This window comes from Numenius arquata, chromosome 1 (assembly GCF_964106895.1).
Source record: "Numenius arquata chromosome 1, bNumArq3.hap1.1, whole genome shotgun sequence".
Classification (NCBI taxonomy): domain Eukaryota; kingdom Metazoa; phylum Chordata; class Aves; order Charadriiformes; family Scolopacidae; genus Numenius; species Numenius arquata.
Window position 1 is genome coordinate 9,469,744 of NC_133576.1, and position 26,105 is coordinate 9,495,848.

The following is a 26,105-nucleotide window of genomic DNA, read 5'->3' on the forward strand; positions in this document are numbered from 1 at the left end:
GCTCAGTGGGCTTGAAAAGAAAGGCCCAGAGCAAACCTGGGGAGCGCTAGAAGCTGGGCAGCTGACAGCACCCAGGGCCAGGCTGGTCCCTCAGAAGGGATCATAGGCCCCGCTTAGAGATGGGCCCAGCTCTGTGGTGTTCACCTCTGCTCTCAAGAAAGCCCCAGTTAACTTTCAGGGAACACCGAGTCCCAGCTGCTTTCTAAGGGAGAGGGAGGCAGCAAACAAGTGTCTGCTCAGCAAGGCTGGTAGGGCAGGGGCCTCAATAGCCAGGGCCCAGTCCCCACAGCCCCTGAGCAAGGCAAGCAAGGCAGTCCTGGGCATGGTACTTAGGTAGTTATAGGTAGGGATAGGTAGTTATTCTGTCAAGAATACAGGTCATCGAGTAAGTCCATAATCGTAAGTCAGGCTCAGAGTCAAGCCAGGAATAAAAGTCAGCAAGTCAGGATCACATCCAATGAAAGAAACCAGGGTCAGACACACTCCCATGACTACCAGGCAAGGCCATAGTGATAAGCCATATTCAAAGTCAAACCAGGAAGTCAATTTCTAGGTCAAGATCTAGAATTAACAGGGTCTGTGGCCAGGCACAGCTGTAATGTAGCTGGAGCTGGAGATAGGTATACTTGCAACAGACCACAAATAGAGACTGGAGACCCAGGACTGAGCTTAAATGAAGCTCCTGGACCCATGGGCAGAGGATGGGGGTGAAGCCTCCAGTTGAGGCTGGTAAAGGTCATTAAGGCCTATTACTGGAGTTATGGCCCTGAAAAGATGAAAGAATGAATCTGGGATGACTCATGGTGGAAAAGTACAGAAGAGGGGAAAAGGAAGAACATGCAAAGAAAGGAGAGTAAGGAGAAAGTGGTTTCCAAAATAAAAGATTTCAAAAGGCCTTTTTCAGGCAAGCACTCTCTTATTCATATTAGCAATGCACTTATATGAATATTTCATTGCATTCTGTACTTGTCTTGTGCAATGTTCTGCTATTCATTTTGGGAGGCAGTCACATTTGCCACTGTGGTTGCAGTCTTTCTCATGCCACCTCTCCTACTATTACTTGTTGGGATGTAGTCTAATAGTAACATTCTTTGCTCAGAAACTGGTGATTTCTCAAAATAGAGCCATAAGGAAGCAGGCACTTTGCTCCAAGCCAAGCTTCCTCCTATCTCCATCACAGCACTCAGCATACCCAAGAAACAACCAAACTGCAGCAATTCTGGGAGAACAAGTCTGAGAAGCAGAGCCAGCATGGGAAGAGAGAAAGCAAGATAGGCAACAGTCAGTGAGGAAGTGTGTTGAGAAATAAGAGAGGAAATTGGCTAAATGCGTGAGTGAAAAAAATGAGGGAAGAGAGAATCAGTGGAAGAAAGATGCACTTGTAACAAGAGGATGAGAAAGATTGTGTTGAGAAAAGAAAGGAAAAGAAATAAATCCTGCAAGTGCAAACCATACGAGTCCAGATTCCAGTCCCCACTTCTTCCAATGCCTTGCTTCCTGAGTTCCTGTTCCTGTTCCTCAGTTCTGCTTGTAAAATAGCAATAATGATGCTCTTCTCTTCCTGGATGACCACTTGCTACCTTGCTGCAATTGCATGCACTTAGCAGGGCAAAGGGAGAGAAGTTTAGGGCAGGTTTGCACACTCACATCCATATACATCAAGAAACCACACTTGGGAATGATGAGGATCCTATGGGGAGGGGGAGCATAGAGGGATATATACTGAATGGGGAAGAATAGAAACAAGAAAAGGACAAGGGAAGCAGCAAGTGGGAAGGGGTATGAATGAAAAGCTGATTAGAATGAAGGCAAAAATGGACACACAGTAAGGGTGAAATGGAATTGAAAGTTTAGAAAGCAGGGAGAGAAAAGGGGAGGGAAGGAGAGGTGAAAGGGATCCAGGTATGAAAGAACAGAACAAGAAGAAAGCTTATGTTTTTCCCACCCACCTCCTGTTACAGGTTGGAAGGAAATGGAGGAAATATTTGTGATCTCGTCAATGGGGGAAGGAACAGAGGTGATCGACATGGTGCAGCACGATGACTCACAGAAACTGAGGAATTCAGCAGTGAAGGATCTGCTGTTGGATCTGGCTCTTTCCCTGAACACTTGCAGCATTGTGCTCTTTTTCTTATGTGTGACATAAAGCATGAAATAATCTGTATGGTCATGGATTATAACAATTTGAACATCTACCTGTGTTTCGTGACCACTTACTAGGCAGCATGACTTGACTTCACCAACCACATCCCAGGGAACTTGCAACGCTGAGGACAAGGGCAGGGACCTTGTGCACATATTGAAAATGTTTCCTTATCTCCTTGAGAAACACAATAAATTCTCATTCCAAGACTTATACAATTTTTTCTTAAGCCAGACCTCCCTCCTTGCACTTCCTATATGTTCTTTGTGTAAAATCATCATAGATAGTAATAAACAATAATTGATTCAACTCACCAACTTCAAGGGTGACCCTATCTTTTAAACAGAATATTCATATATTCATCATACATTGTAAGAACAAGAATAAATTGCATATTCTAGAGAACTGGCCCCCCATACACTTAACAAGATAGATACAAGGGAAGTTAAAGATTCCTCAAAATGCAAACTGTCAATAGCTTTTGCTTTTTCTATATATTAGAAACAAAAAAGCCAAGTAGTCTCAACAGCTTCTATATTACACACAAGGTCTGGTAAAATGATAATTGCTATTAGCATCTAAAAGAAAGACACGCTACTAGGACAAAATTGCTCAAACAGTGGAGGAAGAGTATACAGTGTTTAAATGGTAAAGATAAGCATAAGCCCAGTTTTGTTATTTTTTATGATGGGTAAATAAATCAAATTATTTCAAGGTATTATTATTTATTACTTCTGAAGTTCAGCTAAGAACTCCAGTCATGCTGGAAACAGTAGAAATACAGAACAAAGAAGCAGGTCTGATCATAAAGAGTTTGCAATCAAAGTAATTCTGTTCTCTGAAGCAAAGACTTTATTAATATTTTAGTTAATTAATGAAAACAAAATCTCTGGATAGTCTGTTCTTGGAATCTATTTTGCTGCATTGGTTAGTACTTGGAAAGGATAACACAATTCTTTGGATTTTCACAATTTTTACAATGCTTACATTGATTAGGGATGTTTCCATTTGCCATCACCTATTCCACAAACAATCCCCAGGCAGCCAATATAATAAGTAAAATAAAAATACTCCCATAATCAAGAACAGTTTGAAGAGTATGCAGAAGGTAAGAGTATTTTGTATATTTATTAACTTTGCTAAATTTTAGAATATTGGTATAAATTTTCTAATTATCAGAACCTGAAATTGATGTAATTATTAGGTTTCTCTTGAGAATGTGCTTTAAGCACTTCCCCAGCTATCCTAAAATATATTACTTCTTATTTTCATTTTCCTCTAAAGTAAATTAATACACAAAATTAAATTTCAAGTACGAAAAAAAAAAAAGCCTACAGCAGCTCTTCTACTCCTCTGTTTGGATGGTAAATATTTACAAATGTAGGGAGGAGAGAACTTTAAGGGATGAGAGAACCAGCTTCAGGATCCAGAGAAGTTATCGGAATTCTAATTGGTCAGTCTTCAGATTTCTAGAAACACTTGTGACTTCCCATAGTCCACCCTCAACCATATCCTCAATCCTAAATAGAGACTAAAAAAAGAGAATCTTATTGGAAAAGAAAGAAAAATGAAAGACAATCTGTTCTCAGCTCCCAATCGTCCTCCAGATCCCATGGAGGATCATTTCCTCTGTCATCTTTCATCTCTTAGGAGTTTTGCTGATGAAACAAAAAGAGAACAGGGAAGGCCTTTAGTAACCTTCATTATCAAGTAATTTTCAGCATAGAAGCTGGAGTCTTTCCTACTGCTTATCTCCATTTATTGGCAGAAGAAGAGAAGAAGATTCTTTCCTCTCTGTTAACTACATTTGTGGTTTGCATAGTAACTTATAGGATTTCCTCAAGAGCCAATCTTAGAGCTGCAACTTGTTGCCCTGTCCATTCAACATGACTGTGTAAGCCTGCTGGAGCAGACAGGGAAATCCACTGAACAGAAGGACTAATAACGCAACAGTCCTTCTGTTTACAACTCCTCAGAAGTTGTTGCCTACTAGAGACTGAATAGCCATCTTGCTACCTTGGGACTTGCTAAACTCCAGAGTTGTCGCACCTGGGACAGAGTGCTGAGAGAAGGAGGAGACCCTCTTCCCTCATGATCTCAGTTTAAGAATTTTGCTACCATCAACTGCTGAGGAAAGGGTAACAAGAAAAGGAAAGCAGAGGAGTGAATAAGAGCACCATGTCACCCTGGGAAGATGGTCATACTTTCATGGCTCAGGCCTTCCTCTCCCTGGGGTCATATCTCTCTTCCTCCTTTTCCATGCAGATTACCAGATGTGGCACTTTTTGTCTGGGTTCATTGGGGATCCACTGGAACAGTGGAAATGCTTGGCAAAGTCCTGGCTATTGCTGACAGGCCCACAGACACGAAGTGGCAAAGGACTGTGTGGATCTGTGTTCAGGGAAGACTGTAGTTTCTCTGGATCCTGGTGTCCACACATTGCCTGAAAGGAAGCAAAATAGAAAAGTCAGTTTGGCTGAAAGTCCTCACATGAACAAGACTTAATGCTCCTCATGTCTCTGATCACGTGAGTGAGGCTGCTGGAGTAAACAAGCAAACACACTTACACACAACAATGTTCACCACCAAAATTTCTGACTGTTTTCCCTTTTCCTAAACTTCTCTGTCCCAATTTCCCTGACAAGTCACCTGCTCTTTTTCTATACTGTGTAGTCCAGAACACAGGGAATTTAGACCACCTTGGAGTCTAGGCTCATGGAACCTTGGACCACATCTAAATTAATGGTATAGATGTAGTCTTAGTGTCTAGATTCAGCTTCTTAAGCAAAAGCAGTAAGTGCTCATCAATAAAGGAGAGCACTTACACAACATCCCATTACTACTCAAGAGATTGGGGAGAAGGTTATGTGATTTTACGGGTGTTAAACTGGGAATCCAAGTCTTCACTCGGGATTTCAGTCTCTATTCATTGACAAATGATGAAGTAGCTCCCAGATAGCCTCTGAAATGCAAATCTTGCCACCAAGCCCCAATACTCTGTGATTTCAGGACTGCTTTTCTACACACTGCTCTGACCTAATGCCAATACACACACAAAACTTTTCCCTTTGCACAACCACAGTGACTTACAATGGTGTGACTTTTCTGAGCACAGAAATCCAATGATCTGTCATGAGGAACTATGCACAGCTGCACAACTTTGCACAAATCCTTAAACCAGGTTCCCACAGAAATCTCAGAGTATATGTGCACATACTTCTAGTTCTTTATCTCTAAATAACATTCTAAACTCTTTTTTTTCACTGTAAGTCACTCAGAATGATGTGACATCTCGTTGTTCACCATGACAAAGAGGCAGATGAAGGAAAGGATGGAGAGATACATGCCTTTTCCAGTAAAATTCCACTTTCCATGAGTTAGATTGATCACGGCAGAAAAAAAGTACTCAGAAACTAGCAATGAAGCATGCTTTCCCTGACACAACTTGTCTGCTACAACTTCAATCTGGTAGATTTCAGAGCTTTGTAAAAGATATATTTGCAGACAGGCCTTTTGTTAGCTTTGAGATCCATAACATGTTAGGGGCCCCTATAGGTGAATTTTAGCATTCTAAATAGGATCCTGGATCTCCCAGAAACATCAGTCATTCCCAGTTCTGTGAAGAGGGGGCAAAGTGATTGAATATTGAGAAAGACAAACTGAATAATGCGGAAGACAATGGAGAGTGAGAGACACATGACTAGCCTAGAATTAATTACATTAGCAAAACTGAGGTAGAAAAGCTGGTCGTGTGAAAGTCCAATCTTAGGTAAATTCTTCTCTTTGTGCTTTTTCAGCCAATTCTTATATGCCTGTGGAGAGAGAAAATTAATAATAATAAATCCCCCTTCAGGTAGTGTCCCCAAACCATGTCTTCTGTCAATGAAATACAGCAATCTAATATATATCTAATAAATTAGTAAATTTGTATCCTCACTCTGAAGCTCCCTGCTGCTGGCATGCCCCTAATAACTCTAAGGTGGGAGAATAACAACATAACTCCTTTCCTATTTCAGACACTACCACTCACACATCATCATAAGAGATGTGGTGACTGTACTATGAAAGAATGAAGATTACTTTCAAAGAAAGTCACAAATATTTGAATAAAAATTGAAAGACTTTCTACCTCCCAACATTCTTCATGCAAGAATATAACAAGTACCATCTGAGACTTAGAGATCTCAGATTACTCTGAATTCAATAATTAGTTGAACTGCTGAACTACTGCATGAGGAAATAAAAAATTCTCTCTAGACCAAAGTATTGCTGAAAACATCATTATGGAGTCATTTTACCACCACACAGACTTCTGGTTCATATCTCAGCTTAGTTCCTCAGGTATAACATGAGCATATAAAAAATATCATGCTTTTGTATGCATGACATAAATGGGAAAGTAAAGAAAGGCCTGCCCTGGAACTGGTGAAGGGAAGAAGTGGTTTTACATGGAAGTAGTGAGCTTATGAGCAAAGCTTTGTGAGGAACCTGTGTATGGAATAGCAGAGGACATGTAGGGCTCATGCTGCACTGGCAAAGGTGTGCAAGAAATCTGGAACTGGAGGAGCAGGTAGAATAGGAATGCAGGAGAGTAATCTTGTAACATGGCAGCTGAGTTGTGTGGTGAGACTATGAGATCTGAGAAGCAAGTAGGCTACGATACCTGGTAAGCGATGGTGAGCCCTCCAGTGTCGGCTGTATTCTCCAACAGCGTAAAAGTACCATTGACCTTAAAGTGATAGCTTTCATAGTGTTCAACCAAGCAGTCTATGGATTTCTGTAGTGCACTCCTGTTGCATGTGTGACAGCCCCCAGGCAGCACTGTGGGGAAAAAAAAGATCCTAGAAGGTAAAGGTGTTTCTGGCGTACACCTGTATTCCTCACATTAATCACTGAGTCTTCTTACTAATCAGCAGGGCCTGGAATGGGTTTTCCTTAGCTTCATCTGCCTTAATAACACATGTATGCATTTATATAGGGACCAGGATTTAAGATCCTCTGAGGGAAAGTACTAGTGGAGACCTAGAAGAGTAAACAAAGACACCACAGCCAGTACCCACCATAACCATAGAACGTGTGAAGAAGTTCATGTGCCATGAAGACCCCGATGGCTCCAAAGTTCACAGCACTGAAAAGTAAACACGAAAAGAGTGCTTTGGAAAGGAAAAGGAGGGCAGGTGAGCATTCTTTATATCCACTGAGCACAACTGTGGGCTGCACAGGAGCATTCTGCTGAGAGCGTACAGAAGCACTTTCTATTTAATGTCTCTCAGATGGGGTACACTCTTGTAAAAATTCAAATACAAGTGAAAATTACTCTACCAATGCTTAAACTTGTACCATGGGCTTCATGAAAGTATTTGTAGCTAATAAGACATCATAATAAAGAAGAGCCTGTGAATGAGATTCTGCCTTTAGTAACTCTAATGACATGTATTGTTGAGATATGCCCTTGTTTACCCAATACTGGCTGAGCTGCTACACAAAAAGTAACTGCAATGGTAATCCTACAAAAGCGGGATGGCTGGAGAAGCAATCTTGCAACAGTTGTCTAGTGAAAAATAATACATAAAACTAGCAAGACAAATTAAAATCATGAAGGTTTGACCACAATTACTCTGGTCTAGCATTGGTGATTTCGCTAAAAGCAGGAGATTATACTAGAGACCTCCAACCATTCTTTCCAATCAGAATTTATATGATTCTATGCAATGAATTTACAGATAGTCATACAAGTAAAAGTACACTCAAAATGCATTTCCATAATATGAAACGATGGGCTCATTCTTTCTTTACATGCATCGATTAATGCTGCTGAAGCATGAAATTACTGTAGTAGATCATTATTACATCACTGGAACTCAGTAGGAAGTGACAAGAACAGAACAACTCATCTTCTCTTATAACTGCTCTATCAGAAGCTCTGTACCTGATAACATATTTGTTGCCCAGAGAAGTTGTGGATGCCTTATCGTTGGACGTGGTCAAGGGTGGGGGTTTAGGCAACCTGATCTACTGAAAGATGTTCCTGTCCATAGCAAGGCGGTTGAACTAGGTATCTTTTAACCCTTCCAACCCAAACTATTTTATGATTCTATAACAATTGTACTGCTTTGCTGACTTTTTATTTTAAAAATTATCCTTCCAGTCATCTGTATTGGCTTTTGTCAGTAAAGTTTAAACTTTGAAGAATCATCTGAGAAAATGCTATTGTGCCAACTCACCAAAAGCTGATCAAATTTGACTTATCAGTCTACTCAACTGGGACACAGTGAGAAAAATATATCTTACTAACACTGAATAAAAAAGGAATATGAAGGTGTAGACACTTTTTCAGAGAGGCAGAATATTGTGGCAGCCTATACCCCTGGAAAAAAAATAAATTCTATTATTCTTTTGAGGTGTCCTGTTCTTAATACTATAATGAATTCATGAAATTATAGTATTAAGCAAGCACTAGAAGATGTCATACAACTAGTGGTAGAAGACCACCATGGAGAAAATAATTACTTTTAACTGAGACATGTTTCTTTCAAACTTCAGCCTCTTGACACAGTGTGAGTTTATTTTTGAGTACAATGGGATTAGGAGAAGTATCTATCCATCATCCTGCAAAAAAGGACATCAAATAACATTTTTACCATCAACTGTTTTAAGTGGTTTTAATATCAGGAAAATATTGCTCCACAGTTCTGTTCCATATGTGAATGAACCCAACTATAAGAGTGTGGCCTACAGAATTGTCATTATTGTAGGGGAAGACTCAGAATTAAAAATGTATTTGCTTATTAGAGAAGGTTTCATTAAAAAAAGGAAGAGAAGAGCTGTTTGATCCATTTGAAAAAGATTTCTGACAAGAAGTCGTTCTGTGAGGCTCCTATTTTCTCTGGATTGGATTTCTATGGGTTATATTTCAGGAATTCTTGGAATTTAGAAAATGAGAAGCAACAGTGAAAGGTCTTCTTTGGAGTTAACCTACATAAGACTTCTGCCTCTGCTCTGGAGTAATGTATTTGGCTTAGTTTAGTTTCACCTAGATTCTGATTTTGCTCCAGCAGAGTCAATGACCACACTCTTCCAGAATTCATAAGGCAGTATCCATCTGGCTTTAGAAAAAGCCATTCCCCACATTTTACGTCTCTCTGGGATGCAGTGAGAAAAAGAGGTTAAAGACAGACCTGTTAAGATTCTTCCTGGAAACATGGTGCAGCCAAGGGACTACATTCAGTTTCCACCTTTGCAGCCCCTCCATACCTGGGAAACTCCATGTGGAAAAAAGGACTGCGGAACATTCCAGCAGGGAAGACCACCATGTGGTGCCTTATTGAGTAGTATGAATGCACTGCCCAGGGGGACACCTGCCAGCTAGAAGCAGAAAAAGAGAAATGAGAGAGTGTATTAACTCCGTATCTCATACCTTGCTCCTTACCTCCACTGGACTTGCATAAATGGTCTGCTCAGTACAACTGTTCATAGAGCAGCAGCAAATGATGAAATTCACATTATCTAGAGTTAAAGGTGTTTGAAATAAACCTTCACTTATTTACAGATGATCAGAGCTCGTAGCTTAACTTTCATAGATGCTAAGGGATTTACCTTCACAACTTCCCTGTCAAGCAAGTCAGGATTACTAACCTCCTGTGAAGTCCTGCACAGAATATTCTTCAGGCAATGTAAGGTCCCAAGCATGCCTGTCAATAATGCCTGCCTTCTGAAGCATTCTATGTCCTGCCTTTGAGGTGACTCTGCCAGCATTCATGTCATCACAGTGTTTTGCTGGGGTTTTTTGCTGCTAAGTCCAGGAGAACCAGCTTCCTCCCTTACCTAAGGGTTCATGAGCAAAAAAGGTCCTTTTTTTCAGGGGTCTTGGCCTCCGTCCATAACGGTGGGGTTTTTTTGTAGCATGAGTTCAGGCTGAATAGGCCTGATAGGCTGCTAGATTCAAGGCTTTTTTAAGCAGCATGCAGCAATGCAGCCTTGCAGCAAAGAAGGACAATGACATCTTGCCTTGCGTTAGGAGAAGTGTCACCAGCAGATCAAGGGAGGTGATTGTGCCCCTCTGTTCAGGACTAGTGAAACCACATCTGGAAGTACTGTGTCCAATTCTGTCCCCACACTTACCCTTCCTCCCTCCCTTCCCCAGAAAAAGAGCGATACACACATGCAATTGGACAGGTCCTGAGTGACCCACTCTAGCTGATCCTGCTTTGAGCAGTAGTGTTGGCTACGTGATCTCCACAGGTCCCTTTCAATCTCAGTTGTCCACGAGTGTGTGATTCTGTCATATTTTTCACATCAGTATCTGGCACTTACTTATCCTGTGAGTGATGCTGAAGGACTTTCAAGTAGGAATTTTCCCTCAGTACTTTCAAGCAAGCCATCACATTGAGGAAAAAAGTGTCTTCATTTATCTCCAACTGAGGAAAGAGACAGGTAATGTTGCTGTCATAGAGCATGACTGAGGAATGAATTGGACAGTATGAGAAAGAGAGAAGTCCTACAGGTCAAAAAAGGGTTCATCAAAAGACAAACTAATGGAATACTTCTGGTTTTTTCTCTCCCAGTTCTGAAGACGTATCTTAAGATACGACAGGAATGTTATCTGCAGGCCAAACAGAACATACCAGCAGGTCACAACAAATCTCTACCAGGCCAGCCACTCTAAATAGGAGACAGCATAGGCAACAATATAGAAGCAATAGATAAACGTTTGCTGGGCCCATTTGTTCTCAGAAAATGAACAGTAAGAGATCTGCATTGCTCCAGAGGTCACAGCCTCTTTTAGCAGCAGACAAGATAGCAGTTGGTACAGGTAAACTGCCAATAATGAGGCAGGCATGTTTACATTATGTAGCTCACTTTCTGGTATTCCAGGTTCACTTCAGCAGTCTGGAGTATGTGAGCTGGATAGCCAATCTCCACTCGTAGTCTGGAAACCTAAAATAATAATAAATAAACAAAGAAAAAAAAAAGAAAAATAACCAATATGAGGCTTTACATTCTAGAAGTCCTTTTTAAACTCTATTTCTAAACAACTGAAATAAAATCTGTGAATCAGCCTTTCAAAATGACAGTTACTCTGTTTCAACAATACATCTTCTCTTGCTACTCTGCTTTCTTAAATCAATTGCCTGAAGCCTAATGTTGTTATACTCTTTCTTTATAGAATTGTTTTCTGGCATTCAGCTTTATAGTTTTTAACCTCTCTAGGTGTATAAAACTGAATTGTATCTCAATACAATTAATTCAGAGTATCCATGGATAAACACTGAGCCTCTCTATGCCCACACATCAATGTATATCAGTATGCGTGTGATGGCACTTATAAAACCACCTACAATTTTCCGTGTGTATAAGACATCTATTTAAGATTGTGTGCCTGTAGAAGCAGGTAGGAATATGTGAAGGTGCAGGCCCCTTCCATTCCTTCTCCAAAGGTTTCAGGGAGAGGAAGGCCTCAGTAACTTCTGCCTTCTGCACGCACCAAGACTTTAGCCTCTTGGCGAGTCTGTTCGTCCATCCACTCCAACCGATCCAGTTGGCCATAAAGGGCATCTTGGATCTCAGAGAACATCTGCTCAGCCTGCCATGGAGAAAAGAGAGCACCGTCAGAACTGCAGAAAAACATTGTTCAGGCTTAGCTACCATCTTCCCATGTTCCAGCAATTCAACCGCAGAATAACCGGGGGGAAATTCCTCTTCTAGTGAAGAAAGAGATTTACAATGATTAAGAGATTACAATGATTTAGGCTCAAGTTATTTGGCATCCAGTGGTTCCTCACGGGGCTCACCATTCTCTCCCACACACCTTTTCATCTTGCCTCTCATAGCAACTAAGAGGAAAACATAAATCTTTTTCATTCAATCCCTGTTATGAAAGGAATGGACCAAATGATTGCCCCGCTTCTTGAGTGAAATGAAAATACAATATCCACTAGTATTTCACACTAGTGTCTCCCTTTCCAAAGTTTCCAAAGTTATGGCAATCTGAGTGTCTCCTTCACAAAATTATGTTTTGTTCGTTCTGCTTTGTGGTTTACTACATGTAGTCTTAGTTTTTCCATTAACTTTTCTTGGGGTTATTTACTCTTGCCAATTTATACACTGCAAACTCTTTATCAAACCTGGTGCCTACACTAACTTCCCTCAAAAGAAAAAAGAACTCTGATTATCAAAGGGAAAAAAAAAGAAACCTTTTCCACACTGCAGGCACGTGTTCCTTTTACTGCAGATCTACTCAGAATGTTTTGGCATTGATTTGTTTCCATGCAACTGGTCATATGATGGTTTAATGGCTTTGCAATTGAAAATCTTATTTAAGTATGTATGATTGGTGACTGGCTGTCTTTCCAGGAAGCACACTGAGATTGCATGCATTTGTAGGGCTGTCATAGGTATTGGTGCTGCACACATGACTGCTCACAGTTGAGAGAAAGACAATAACTGGTATTTTAGCATTCATTATTCTAGCAATGACAGCAATGTCCTGTTCTGACATTTTTCGTTCCCAAAAGGAAGGGAAGTGCATAAGTAGAGGAAAATGTAAAGAGGTATAAAATCTACATATGATTTTACTGTCTTGACGTGGTCTTAAGTTGGCATGTCAAAAAAAGAAAGAGATGAAGCTGAGCTCTGCTTGGGGGTTAAGAGGACGAATACCTACAAGTTTCTTGGTCTGCTGAGGGAAAATTTCTTGCACAAACATCTGCCCTAGAACTGGCTCAAAGAAAGAGCTGGTATCAGTCAAGCACTTCCTCCAGCGCTCAGCTGGGATCTGTAAGAACAGAGAAAGAAATAGAGATACATGAGACGGAGGACAAAGAGATAGGAAGACAGTAAAAAGATATGTAAATGTGAAGTCAGTAGCATATATGCTTCTATCTAAAAATGACAGCAGTGAATAAGTAATGTAGTTCCATTTAAGCTACCTCAGAAAACTTTAACCAAGTAAAACATCGATTTCCTTATGATTTACTCCACTGTCACACAAGATGAAGATTCATATGCTAGCTGAGACAAAACATAGAAGAAAGGTGACCATCAATATATTTGTTCCCTACCCCGTGATGCAGTGCACTTAGCTCTCTAGTTTTGTGTGTCATGTCTACTCCCACATTTCTTCGAGAAAAAGGAAGCGTTTAATGGCCTAGTGAGAGTTGTTTTCCTCCCCAGATCTAAGACACTCTACCCAGACAAGACATCAAGGGAACACCCAGAAGGCGTGTCCTAGGGTGTTCAGCTGTTAGGGAGGCTGAAGATGGTTAAAGGCTAACTCACCATGCTAGATCCCTTTTTTCCATAAAGAATCCCAGATAGCTCCAGGCGTGCATCTTGGAATCGACTGTCAAGGGCTGGGGAGAGATTCCCAACCAGACAAAGAATCATATAAATAGGAAGGGCCCTGTAGGAAAATGACATTTAAAAAGACTGAAGATCGAAGGCTAGTCACTATAAACACAGAGACATGGCAAGTGTCAGAGGAATAATTTGAGGCAGAGGAACCCTAGTAACCTGAACAATGGCAACAAATGGGCTACACCTGGGGCTATCAAAGGAGGATGATTTGACTAGAATCAACCAAAGAAACTGTCTCCCCAGAACACTGTCAAAACTCAAGGGGTAATTACCTGCTGGGGCACAGGTTTCTTTATGGGAAGAGGGAGAAAGAACATTTTTCGGACTGGGTGAAACTTACAGAATATTTTGAGGGGTCTGTGGGATTCTGTGAGACTTATTAAGGGATGTTTATGGGAAGGATCGTGGTAGATTGGGGTGAACACACATGGGAAAATGGAGAGGAAAGTTGTAAGAGGGAATGAGCACAAACTTGAGCATAATTGAGCATAAACTTGTGGCTTACAGGGTATCTGTCTGATTGAGCCCTGCACATGGTCACCAGAATCTGTCCTATCTTATTAAATGCTATTCTTAACTAACATTTTACTCTCTGTGGGAGAGATGGGACTAGATATTGGAGAGATAAGGAGTCTGAGAGTTGACTACTGGAGGGACTTTGGTTCAAGCTAGCTGTTGGAGAAAGCAGGGGTCTGAGAGTTGGTTATTGGAGACACTAGTGATTTGGACCACCTACTGGAGAGATCTGCTCATATATGTTGGTTTGTAACAGAAAGAGATCGGAGTACCAGCAACAAAAGTAGGGCTGCAAGACTCAGGGGCCCACATACCCAGGTGCCAGCAGCTGTGGACACCAGGGGATCTGGGGCCAGCTTCTGGACAGACTGAATATCTAAGACCAGCTATTGGAGTGATCCATATTGTGCATGTACATACATAAATTTCACTAGTATAGACCAAAACTGATCAGCTCGACAGGAGGAATACGATCAGACTGTCTGAGCTGTTCAAGTTTGTATGAGTGCTATGGGTGGGTGGGTGACAGTAAAGGCACCGTGTTCCATCTCTGTTGATCTGTATGACACACACAGATATATATATATACACACACAAATATATATACTTATGTACATATACAGTGCATGCATGTGCAAGCCTCTTGGGAATATATGCTAAGCCTTAGTACTGGCTAAACCTGGGAATATAGAGCCACAGCAACCTTGCAATTATTAGGCTACTGGATTCAGCAGCCTCTAGCACAGACCTCTTTAAATGACGGTATCTGAAGTTAATCTTTCTTGACACACAAACAGCTAGAACCATAGATATTGACTCTTACCTTTCTGTTTGCCATTCTTTGATGAGCTGTGACATGCCTTTTAAATAATCCATGTCATGCACTGCAATTGGCTGAGAGAGGTTCATTGGAATAGGATGGAAGACAGCCTGGAGACATGACAGCCAGTCAATAGCAGGTGCCTTTTCCTAGAAGTAAAACAAAGCTTACATTCTGAACTATGAATCTAAATCAACTGACAAGAAATAATAAGAAAACTGGGATAGTCTCTCTGATGCTCTTAAGACATACTTTCAACAAGTTAAACTGGATTTATGATGTGGGTATTGATTATAGTAGAAAAGGAAAATTTACTTTTTTTATTGAATTAGCACTGGGGAGAGGCAAGAGTTGTAGGCCTGAAAAGTCCAACTGCTGTCAATAAAAGACCATAAGTTAATAGATTATTTAAAGCTCAACAGACTCCAAGTGTAAGCTGCAAGGCAATGGCATCTAAACCAAATGCCTCATAGCTCTTTGGATCCAGATCTTCAGAATGTGAATGTCACAATTAATTGTGTTGCCCAAGTTCTAAGGGATTGATACCTGTAGCTCCCTAATGGTAGTGCGAAAGAACAGCATCCCCCTCCGCTGTCTTTCCTGCAGCGGGGTGGCAACTTGCTGGAGCTTAGAGATGAAGGACAAGGTAGGGGAAAATAAATCAGGGGAACCATCCACTGGCCCTCCAAGTAGGTCCCCCAGTTTCTTCAAATATGAGAGATACACACGGAGAATCTGCAATACAGAAGACATGACCAGTGGGAGAAACATGACTGAACATTAGTCACCCCATCCAACCATCCATCTTGACCATATAAGCTTCAGTCTTTCAAAACCACTGCAGTTCCATCCCTAAAACTGTTGTCTTCACTGCAACATCCTTATGTAACTACTCATGTGGAAGACAGTTGCCAAGTACAGATCATCTTTCCGCGAAGAACACTGAATTCCCAAAAGGTCCCAGCTTACAATTACATTAAATACTGGAATCATTTCAGAGATGTAGGCCTGCCATCTCTGGAGTCGAAGGAGGGACATGTAGTGATATAATGAGGCAGTATTTTTGACAGAGAGAAAAAGCCAGCTTCTTGCATCTATGCTCATGAGGTATCAAAGGTATGCTTGTGATGGGTAGACAGGCTTATTTTTTTGAGGACTCTTCTGAAAGAGTCAGATTGAGAAACTGAAATCAACTTAACTTTTAAAACGTTCAGAAAAATATCAGACCTGTGATGAAATTAACTTTGTTGCAATAACTCTCAAGGTCAAAGAGCTTCTTTCCCCAGCTTAAGTTAAAACATTTTAAAATAACTTTAAAAATACTAGCTACCCATCCTCCATACTTTAAGTTTTAAATGCTTGCTTTGGACAAGAACTTTTTCTTTTGACATTCATTTAAGGCGAAATCAAGAGGGAAGCCCGGGTTCATATTACTTAGCAAATACAAATTAAAACTATAACATTCTGTTTCTACACTAGAAGTTTTAAACCTGGCATCTAAAAATTGGTTACATTTTACAAAGGATCTTTCTGGAAAAGTAGAGAATTCTGTAAAGAACTCCTTCTATAGACATTTGCAGAGGTCACTGACCGTAACCCATGGAAACAGACCTCTTTGAACCAGGACGCAATTCAAGGAGATCCCTACAGCAAATAGCTATTTTTACCTTTCCTCAGCCTTTGATATGTTACCTCAAGATAGTTTTTCGCTTTGAATTTACTCTCAAGTGGCACCTCAAACTCAGGATGGTCAATCTGCAAAAAAGGAGTACAGAAAAAACATCTCGCTATTTCCAGAAACAACGGAAATGTGAGGATACGCTCAACAGGCTTTGTTAGTTTCTGTGTCAAAAAATTTGAAATGTTAATAAATTGTTTTTACTTTTCAAAAAATTTTGCTAAGTAATTTTTGTGGATCTGTCATATTCTGCAGCTCATTTACAAGCTCATTACAAATCTGCAGTGACTGATATTCAAATGTAAGCCACACTTAAATATTTCTATGTGGTGCACTAACTTTAGCTGGGATAGAGTGAAATTTCTTCATAGTAGCTTGTATGGGGCTATGTTTTGGATTTGCGGTGAAAACAGTGTTGATAACACAGTGAGGTGTTAGTTATTGCTGAGCAGTGCTTACACAGCGTCAAGGTCTTTTCTGCTCCTCACATCATGCTGCCAGTGAGTAGACTCAGGGTGCACAAGAAACTGGGAGGGGACACAGCTGGGGCAGCTGATCCCAACAAACCAAAAGGATATTCCATACCACATGACATCGTACTTAAAAATAACAGTGGTGGGTGAAGGAGGTTGGTCAGGGCTGCCATTCCTTGGGAACTGGCTGGGCAGTGGTCAGTTGGCGGTGAGCAATTGGATTTTTTTGGCATCACTTCTTTTTTCTTCTTTTTTTTTTTTTTTAATTATTAAACTGTCTTTTTTTTAACCCATGATTTTTCACACTTTCACCCTTCTGATTTTCTTCCCCATCCCACTGGGTGGAGGAGTGAACAAGCAGGTGTGTGCTGCTTAGCTGCCTACCAGGTTTAAACCACAACAGTGAGCTGAAAAGTTTATAGTACTCTATGTGTATTAGACACTTAGCACTTAGAGTCCATTATTGTACTGGTCATACCCGTGAACATAAGAAGAACCAGACCCTTCCATGACAAAGTACAATCTACACTGGCAGGCAGAAGAGATGAGAGAAATTATGCAATTTATTCTTCCTCATCTGCTCATTTTCCAGAAATAAGTACTTTTTATGTAATAAAATCAAGTACTTTACTGAAATTTAGGAAAACTTTCTTTAGACAAGAACATAGGCTTAACTTGACAAGCCTGGGTCTCATGGGCTGTGTAACTGACTCTTTATTCACCGTGCTTGCTGATATCTTCTTTCTTTAGTCTACTCACCTGGATAATATTGGCCTTGGGGTCAAAAGGGCTAGGTCCCACAAGCACTCTGAAAAACGGAAAGGTGCTGTATCTGCCCATGAGAGTCTGAAGAGTTTCATTAAAATCTTTTGCTTTCCCTACACCCGTGATATTCCATCCACCAACCTAGAGAGGGAGAGAGACAGCATGACACCAAGTGAGAAAAAACACTTGTTTGATCTGTATTTACAAAATCTTTTTTCACTCCTATGAGCTCAGTCATTATGACAACTGAGAAGCAGCAAAGTAAATAGCAGCAGAGGAAACTCATGAAGATTTCTACATACCCTGTTTGTTTGAAAATGACCTGTCACTTTCACTTAAGCAAAGCAACTAACTGCAAAATGACACAGGGAAAAGGAATTATAATTATCAACAGAACAAGATGTACGGGAAAAAGCAGAAGAAGCAGAGAGGAAAGAAGTCTCATTTTTCCAAAGCATCCAGAAGGATAACCAGGGATCAGGAATTAGAGGTCCCACCTCTCTGAGAAGCAGATTCACAGGTGGGCCTGCAGTCACTATTCCTTCTGCTGGAAGGTTCTGCAACCTCCTTAGAGACAGGGCATAACTGTCCTTTGCCAGCAGAGAGATGTACAACCCTCCCTGGTACTGAGAGGAGCCTCCCAGAATGGAAGGAGAAGCATTTTTCTCTTTAAACAAGCTCCCTTGAAGCCTGGAGTAGTGGATGGCCATCAGATCTTAGACACAAAAATTTCACCCATTTTGCAAGATATTCCCTGATCTGTAAGTTGCATCGTATTGAACTGAGCTTCTGAGTGATCCCTTTTTGTAGTCTTGGTTGTTGTACAGTCCTGAAGTAATATGTAAGGTCATGAGGAAAGAGTCAGGTACCTGATGTCAGAAAATCAGATCTTGAAACAGCATTTAAAGCTAGAATATTTGTCACTTAGAAGTTCTGCTGTGAACTATGACCTTATTTTAGGGCCAGATGCTAGCAAAATTACATCATGTGGGACCATGTGACTCTAAATTCACACTTCCCTTTTATCTGCAGGAATTATCTTCTGGAGGGAGAGGAAATACCACAAACATTCACCTGATTTAGGATGTCCTTCAATGGTTGAGTTCCTTGGGATTCTATCCGTTGGGTATTCATGCAGGAGCGATAGAACCGGATTGCTTTCTCCTTAGCTGAGCCTCTTATCCCAAACTGTGGGCCCTCTTAGAAAAAAAAAAATATTAAAAACTACAAAAATGGTAAAATAAAATAAATTTTTGGCAGTGTTAGAGCAGAGAAAGGCTGTAAGAAAATATTACACTGCACTTTGATTCAGAACAATTTAGTAAATACATCTACACTTTCCACAGTCACTCAGAGCAAGAGCCATTCTAGTGCCATGACTCTGCCTGAGTTTCTTCACATGGGAAGAGTTTCTGGGAACCAGAGCACAAGAGGAAGGTGCTGAGTATCTAGGCTTCAGTCCCACATGGAGTCAGGACACTATCAGAGTGCACTTTCAGACAAGCACAGCAAAAAGGGTCTACTTTTACAAGGCAACAGGAAAATGGCTTGAGTTGCTGTCAGAATTTTAAAGTGTGACTTTCATCTGTTACACTGGGCAAGGGGAACTAAAATGTTTAAAATGCAGCTATTATAGTATGGCATGCTCAAGAATAAATGTGTACCTGTAATGATGGAAGAATGAAGAGACTGAACTCAGTCTCTGTTTGGAATGATTGTGCTCTCAGTTATTAGTATTTTCGGTTCTGACTGAGGAAGATGCTGAAGGTAACACACCAATCATCAGTCCCTACCTAAAAGCCTTTTCAGGATCAACTGGTTTTCTTCCAACAACACATCAAATACATTTAGTGATTCTTCTGTGGTTCGGCTTGAGTGTTTGCCTTCCCAGCTGCCACAGACATATTTGTAGAAATCCTCACAGGGGTCTACAGTGTCATTCCTAGAATTCAGGAGTCTGGCCAACAGTGTAAAACCCAGTCCGGCATCACAGGATCCTGGGCAGGAAGTAAATAGGAGAGAACTGAGTAGTGACAGTGGAGAGTAAGAAAAACTCCAAATAAAATAAAATAAAACAAAACAAAACAACACAACAACAACAAAAAAGAAAAAGAAAAAAAAAAGAGGAGCTATCTCTCGGACATTTCCCCCTGAAAGATTTATTTTTGGTACAAACTACTTTTCATGCAGAGTGTTGAATTCCTTGTCATTTTTTGCTGAATATGGAACAAGGTGTGTTCTGTCTTTCACTTTACAGGGAGATGGTCTTTGCGCTTTATAAGGGAGATTCTTTAAATAAAGGACAGGTGGTGTCCTCTGTTCATACTAACTAGGCAGCCACAGGTAGGATTATTCTGCCTTCTCAGTGTATTTTCTCTGAATCAGCCACATTTGGCCAAATGATAAACAAAAAGCAGCTGATGGTGCCAACACATGAAGCAAAGAGAAAGTAAGGAGATAAGTTTAAAATATGGAGGGAGGTGTTCAAGCATGGGAAACATTTCTCAGCAATGACATTTGTTAAAACAGGACCGAGACTTTCTAGTATATCTTGCTTTGATTTAAAATTCCCTTTATCTAAACTGCTGCAAATCACTGGGTATATGTTCTTGTTTTGGTTCATTGTGTTGCTTCAACATCAGATCAGATCAATTATTTACTGAAATAAGCCACTTGTAAATCAAAGCCAGACTTTCCATACTATAAACAGTTGATACGGGAGGAGGCAGGTAGAGTGGAAATCTAAACTAATGGTTTTTCCTTGTTCTCTGTAGCGAATGGTCTCCAACACACAACAGGGTCTAAAGAAAAATGCTAGGTGAAGAGTCAATAATGTTTATTTTGGAGCAGGGAATGTCTGTATCCACCAATATAAATCCACCTTCAGTACTGAGCATTCTACATGCATAAACGTTTACATGAACCATTCTGCAGATAGTTGTTCAGCAAATTTGAAAGGAAAACTAATATTTCTGGTCTATGCTCACAGCTCCCCCATTAGCAAGAGACTATGACTTTTCTTTCTACACAATGACTGCACTGGTCTGCAGTGTCCAAAACTAGGACTAGACTTACTTGCACTAGTCCAAAACTAGGACTAGACTTATTAAGTCAGACGTGGAAAGGTGGAGGAGGAACTCCAAATCTCACATTCAGTCCAGTTTGCTGGAGGTGACTACAGACAGAGCATGACATGATGATGACATTCAAGACAATATAATGATGCTCTCCCTCAAAAGTGGGCCCAGGCATATTAAATGGCAGGCAGAGGAGGAGGACAGGTGTGGGGATCTCTCCCCACTATGACCCAAGGAAGAGGCAGAACAGCATACCTTTTTTACAACTGGTGTTATGATTCTTTCAGATTCTGAACGTCTGATTCTTAAAACAGATGCTAAGCTTAATACACAAGGGATAGGAGAGAAAGGGGTCTTACAAATGAGGTGGATGAGGAAGCAGGGAAAATGATATTCCACATTATACCTAGACTACAAGTCATCACGATGTAGGTGATTAGCAGCGTAAAGCCAAGGAGAGTACTGAGAAGAAGTGTACACAGAAGTAGGCTTTTCCCCTGAAGGCATCGTTCTTTCTTTTCACCTGTTCTCAGCTCCTGTTCACAGGTCTGAAGAGAGAAAAATGAGACAAACAGAAAAAATGAAGAAAGAAAATTTCACATTAAAGTCAGCACTGGTTATATACTCTGTCTTCTGCCTAATCTACGATAAAATTACTCAGAGGACTAGTGCCAGAATACCAACAGTCATCCAAGTCATCTAGGTAGCTGCAGTCCCGAGGGCTTTCTCACTTCCTTTGTTTCCTTGTCTTTTCCAGCTACAGCTGTTGGACAGTGTTATGAATTGTGCATCGAAAAGCCAGCTTGACATGAGGAGGCCTGTCCCTCCATAGTTCCTTCTGGTTTATGGAATCATTTTGCATATACCTCCTGAAGATATCAAAGCCTTTTTGAGCCAATAAAGCTAACAACAGGGTGGCAAGGACTGGTCCTTCTTTATTCTGTTACAATCTGGCAACCTGAGCGTTAATTTCAGATCTCTCCTCAAGAAATAACTCCTGCATCCTAAGCCCTCTAGTCCAGTTGAAGTGGGGAGACAACTTTCCCTATTCTAAAAACTGCAGGAAGCTGTAAGTCACAGAGAAGACCTTATATACAGACAGGTTTTCTCTCACTCAAATTTAGTTGTGCTCATAAACTACATGTGTCTTTTTAGTCAGTGGAGAAGTCTAGGAACCTTATGGGTACAGTTTCTGTTCTAGACGTCTGTCTTAGGATCCTTCGGAGTTAACCTGTCTTTTTCTTCATTGACTGCAAAGGGAGATAGGTGGCTATGATAGTATACACCCTTAATGTCTCCCTTGATAAAGTTAGATGAAATGACATTTACCATGTGTGTCCATTGTCTACCTACTTTGATGTACATAAGACTGGAGAACAGCAGATTACAAAAGAACAGACATAGGAATGGATGTTGGTAATATAACCAAAGGGAAAGAACTGAAAAAATTAAGTGGAATAACTGAATAACAATATACAGTGAGAAAAAGGAGGCAGAAGGGGAAAAAACAGAAGATAATGGAAAAACTGGGAGGAAGAGGGATAGAGAAAACAGTATAGCAAGCAAGGGGTAAATATCATAGGTGTGAAAACTTATGGAAGAGCTACTTTGAAAGTCTTACATGCTAGTGCCAGGGCCTGGCCTGTACTGTCCTCACAGCCTCAAGTTTAGCTCCCTGTGCTCAAGCCTGGTTCTCTGAAAGCTGTTTGACAAACCTTGACAGGCCTTGGAACTCTTTGAGAAAAAGCTAGAAGCAGCCTCAGTTGGAGGTGCCCACTTCTTCACTTGGGAGCTGCTTTTTGCAGCTCTCATGCGTTGTCTCCACCTGAGCTAGGCTGCAGTAGCAGCTGTGTACCCCATTGATCTGGATCCTGACCTTAACCTACAGACTTGATTCTGCAGGTTTGACCTTGGACCTGCATCCCCACAATGCATTTTCCTGGCAATCTACACTCTTGGTTGACCTTGGCTACTGTCGCCCGACCTGTCATACATCCCTCATTCCCATGCTGTGAGGGTGCACCCCTTGCTGGTAAAGCCATTACCTCCCGCCTGCCTTGTCACGACTCTCAGGTTCTAGATTGTCTTCCTTTGTCTGCCCTTGCTGCTCCCTTACATGCAGCAGCTAAACTGCATTTGTCCCTATGCTCAGTATATATCTTTGCCACAAAACCCGAAAACACAGATCGTTACAAAAATAAATAAATAAATAAATAAATAAATAAACAAAAGAAGAAATGAGACAATACCCTACAAGAATTAAGTACCTGACCCCTTCACCTGAGGAAAGGCTAAGGAAGTGAAAGAGTCTGCTGTTAATCATCTTGCCTAATATACTATGTACAATTCCTGTACAAAAACATTAACAGAACAGAAAACACAGAAAGAAATAGAAAACCAAAACTCATCATTTTATATCTTTCAAACATGCATTTTATTCAATCATTACCAGAAGCCTCTCAAAAGCGTTTGTCAGCTTACTTGGCTCATGGAAACTGCTAACAAGGGTTAAATACCTAACTGCTTTTCTCCCTTTAAAATCCTATTCTCCTGACTACCTTAGGGAGGATACAGTATAACTAAATGGCGAGCAAGTACATACAAGTGAATCCTGGCATTAAAAGGTGCTAAGATACAGAACATGATAACACTGGCAACATACAATGTAGGAAATACAAAGGAGGAAATCCAAATTCCTTTCATACACCCTTGTAGTAAAACACTCCTCAAGTAGAGAGTAAACATCACGACCTAACAGTATGGTAGAGAAGTGAGCAAAAGAAGATTTGCTTGGCTGAAAAGGGAGAAGAAAAGGTGTTCTTCAGCATGCAAACCCTCATCTCTCACCATTTAGGAGAGAGTGAATGATTTACATTCACAATGTTCCTGACTTCTCTGTTGCACTAGACTATTCCTATTATAAAATATTTATAATTTTGCAATACTTTGGTCTCATATTATCAGAGGACGTCTATTTCTCTCTTTCAAGTACTAAATGGCATGGCTATGGAGATACTAACAAGAAATTGGCATTTCAAGACCGTCATTGCAATTTCTGCTGAACTTCTGGTTAATGGTAGGTCTATATTGGGCCTATGCATTGTGTTCTTCAAACACTTCACCTTCCATAAGGAATGTCTTTCTAATCTTGCCTCTGTTACTGGGGCTGGATTTGAGAGAACTTGTGGTCAAATTTAAATGGTTTCACTGTAGCTAAGTGAGATCAAATGCCTGTAAAATCACTCAAAGCTGACTTCTAATTGTCCTCAATTATAAAATGAATAATTTTGAATTTATGTACTACATGAATCATCCGATTCAAAGTGAGCATGACTTAGGCTACCAGAATCTTGGCAGGTACTGTTATCACTAAAGGAAGAATGGTTTGATGCAACTAAATCAGCCAAAGAATTTGATTTTCCTTCCACAATTCCTTCTTTCTGTTTGTGAGCTATTCCTGAATTCTGCAGGGAGGTTGAAGTTCCTCTACCTAACTCTTCCTCACCTCGCATTTTCCCAGTATTTAGTGCTGTTGCAGAAAAAGAAGCACCAAATTTCTAAGAAAATAAACTAAAATAGAGATCAAAGGCAGGGAGAATTGGAGTTATTTTTCATAACTATTTAACAGACAATTTAGGGGTATAATTTTTCAGCCTATAGATTATTCATGAATAACTGACTTTGGCTGTTTCCCAAACTGTGTTTATCACATTAGTCATGTGGATGACATGTTTTCAGACTAATGTCCCAATAATCACAAAAATGTCAACACTTTCTTAAATTTATCTTTTGTCAGCAAATCACTTAAAGACATAAATTGAACACATTAAATGCCATTTGAGAAATAATATTTTAGCCTGTGTTCAAAATATAGTACCTGCTAACATGAGAAACTAAACAGAAAGTTTGCATAATTATGTTCTGGTCTACTGAAAGTTTGAAGCATAAGCATGGCCAATAACTATTTAAAATTATGATTGTTGTTTGAGCCTTATCACACAGAAATATGAGAATGAATATACAAACCAAACATTTTTGCAAATTCTTCCACCAGAAAAATGTCAACAAGATAAAGTGACCATTTGCATTACAGCCACAGCTCTTGCAACACTGAACAGCTCTCAACACAACAGAAAATGCACATTTATTTTTTTATATTATTTAGTTACATAGAAAACTTTACTTATCTCTATTGTCCTTGAATGTTTTATATATGTTAGTAACCCTGAGCTAACAGTTCAGTTCAGTGTGATTCATCTGTAAATATGCAATTAACACTTTACTAGTTATTTATACAAGATATCAAATCAGGAAAAGGACACCACACTACATGGGGAGCAATTAGGCTTACCATGTCACATTCAGAAAGCTATGGCATGTTTACCCACAATTATTTGTAGGGAAAAAATTGGCACATTTCTGCATAAGTAGCTTCTTAAAATAATTTTTAGACAAAATGGGGATACAATAGAAGATGCAAATCATGTTATTACTACTACTACTTCTTATTGATCAGTTCTTGAAATAGATCTGAATGCAGTCTCAGAATGGCTATTAGGATGACTAAGAGGAAGGGCAAGAACTCCTAAATCCTCACACAACAACCCACATCATTAATTCTGAGACTTGGGCAAGCCCCTTCTGGATGCAAACTGTCAAAAACTCAACTGCTCCAGTTCCCTAGGGCTATAAGCAGTGTAGCTGTGACAGGGCAAGAGAAAGAGAGGGGTGCAACCTCTGAGAGGTACCTCAGCAAACTGCAAGATAGATCCACTTCCTTACCTCTGGAAGAGTCCTCATCCTTGTCACCAAGCAGTCTTTTTTTCCTGTCGTTGCCACAGTTGTCAATTCTATTTACTTGTTTACTATCAGCCTCCTGTGCCAAGACACGCTCCTAGGTTCAGAGACAATCTCTTCTTCCCAGCTTGGCTGACTGCTGTGGGGAGGAGAAAAGAGAGGAAAAACTCTGAGAAAAAAGCCTTTAAAGAAAATGGGAGGGAGGGAAATGGATGCATTTCTGCAACTCTCCACCCACCTTCTCTTTCTAACAGCTCCACTTGTCATAAAACTATTTTTGTTCCCTTCTGCCTCTCTCTGTGACCCATGTGTCTTCCTGTCTCGTGGAGCTGCACTGAAAACTTTTTGAACAGGAGTATGTGATTCTCTATGTCCCCCCCCCTCCCCCCAGCCTCTTCTCAACGGTTTTCTGCTTCTTTTCTCTCCAACAGGCTTACTATCCTGCACACCCAACAAGCCTGTTTTGGTCTGATATTCTCAC

At 40.4% G+C, this 26,105-nt stretch overlaps 1 protein-coding gene across 1 annotated transcript; it reads right to left on the bottom strand.

The window, feature by feature from the left end:
- Positions 1-4,409: 4,409 nt before the first annotated feature.
- KEL (Kell metallo-endopeptidase (Kell blood group)) lies at positions 4,410-25,763 on the bottom strand. The gene is made up of 18 exons (XM_074153200.1): positions 25,610-25,763; positions 21,234-21,375; positions 19,544-19,747; positions 18,825-18,949; positions 17,745-17,891; positions 16,527-16,589; positions 15,381-15,569; positions 14,838-14,983; positions 13,421-13,544; positions 12,807-12,917; positions 11,628-11,726; positions 11,003-11,080; positions 10,457-10,560; positions 9,398-9,508; positions 7,204-7,271; positions 6,807-6,964; positions 5,863-5,955; positions 4,410-4,586 (listed from the first exon to the last, which is right to left on the bottom strand). The coding sequence occupies exons 1-18, from the start codon at positions 25,625-25,627 to the stop codon at positions 4,410-4,412; spliced, it is 2,157 nt and encodes a 718-aa protein (XP_074009301.1). The 5' UTR covers positions 25,628-25,763.
- Between the last annotated feature and the right edge of the window lie 342 nt (positions 25,764-26,105).

Bases quoted from the DNA above. Each gene is read 5' to 3' on its own strand.
- KEL (XM_074153200.1), bottom strand. The intron at 9,509-10,456 runs GTAAGTGCCAGA...TTCTGCTTCTAG, and splicing joins CAGCATCACTCACAGGATAA to CTGGCAGGTGTCCCCCTGGG. The intron at 6,965-7,203 runs GTGGGTACTGGC...TTTTCCCCACAG, and splicing joins TCACACGTTCTATGGTTATG to TGCTGCCTGGGGGCTGTCAC.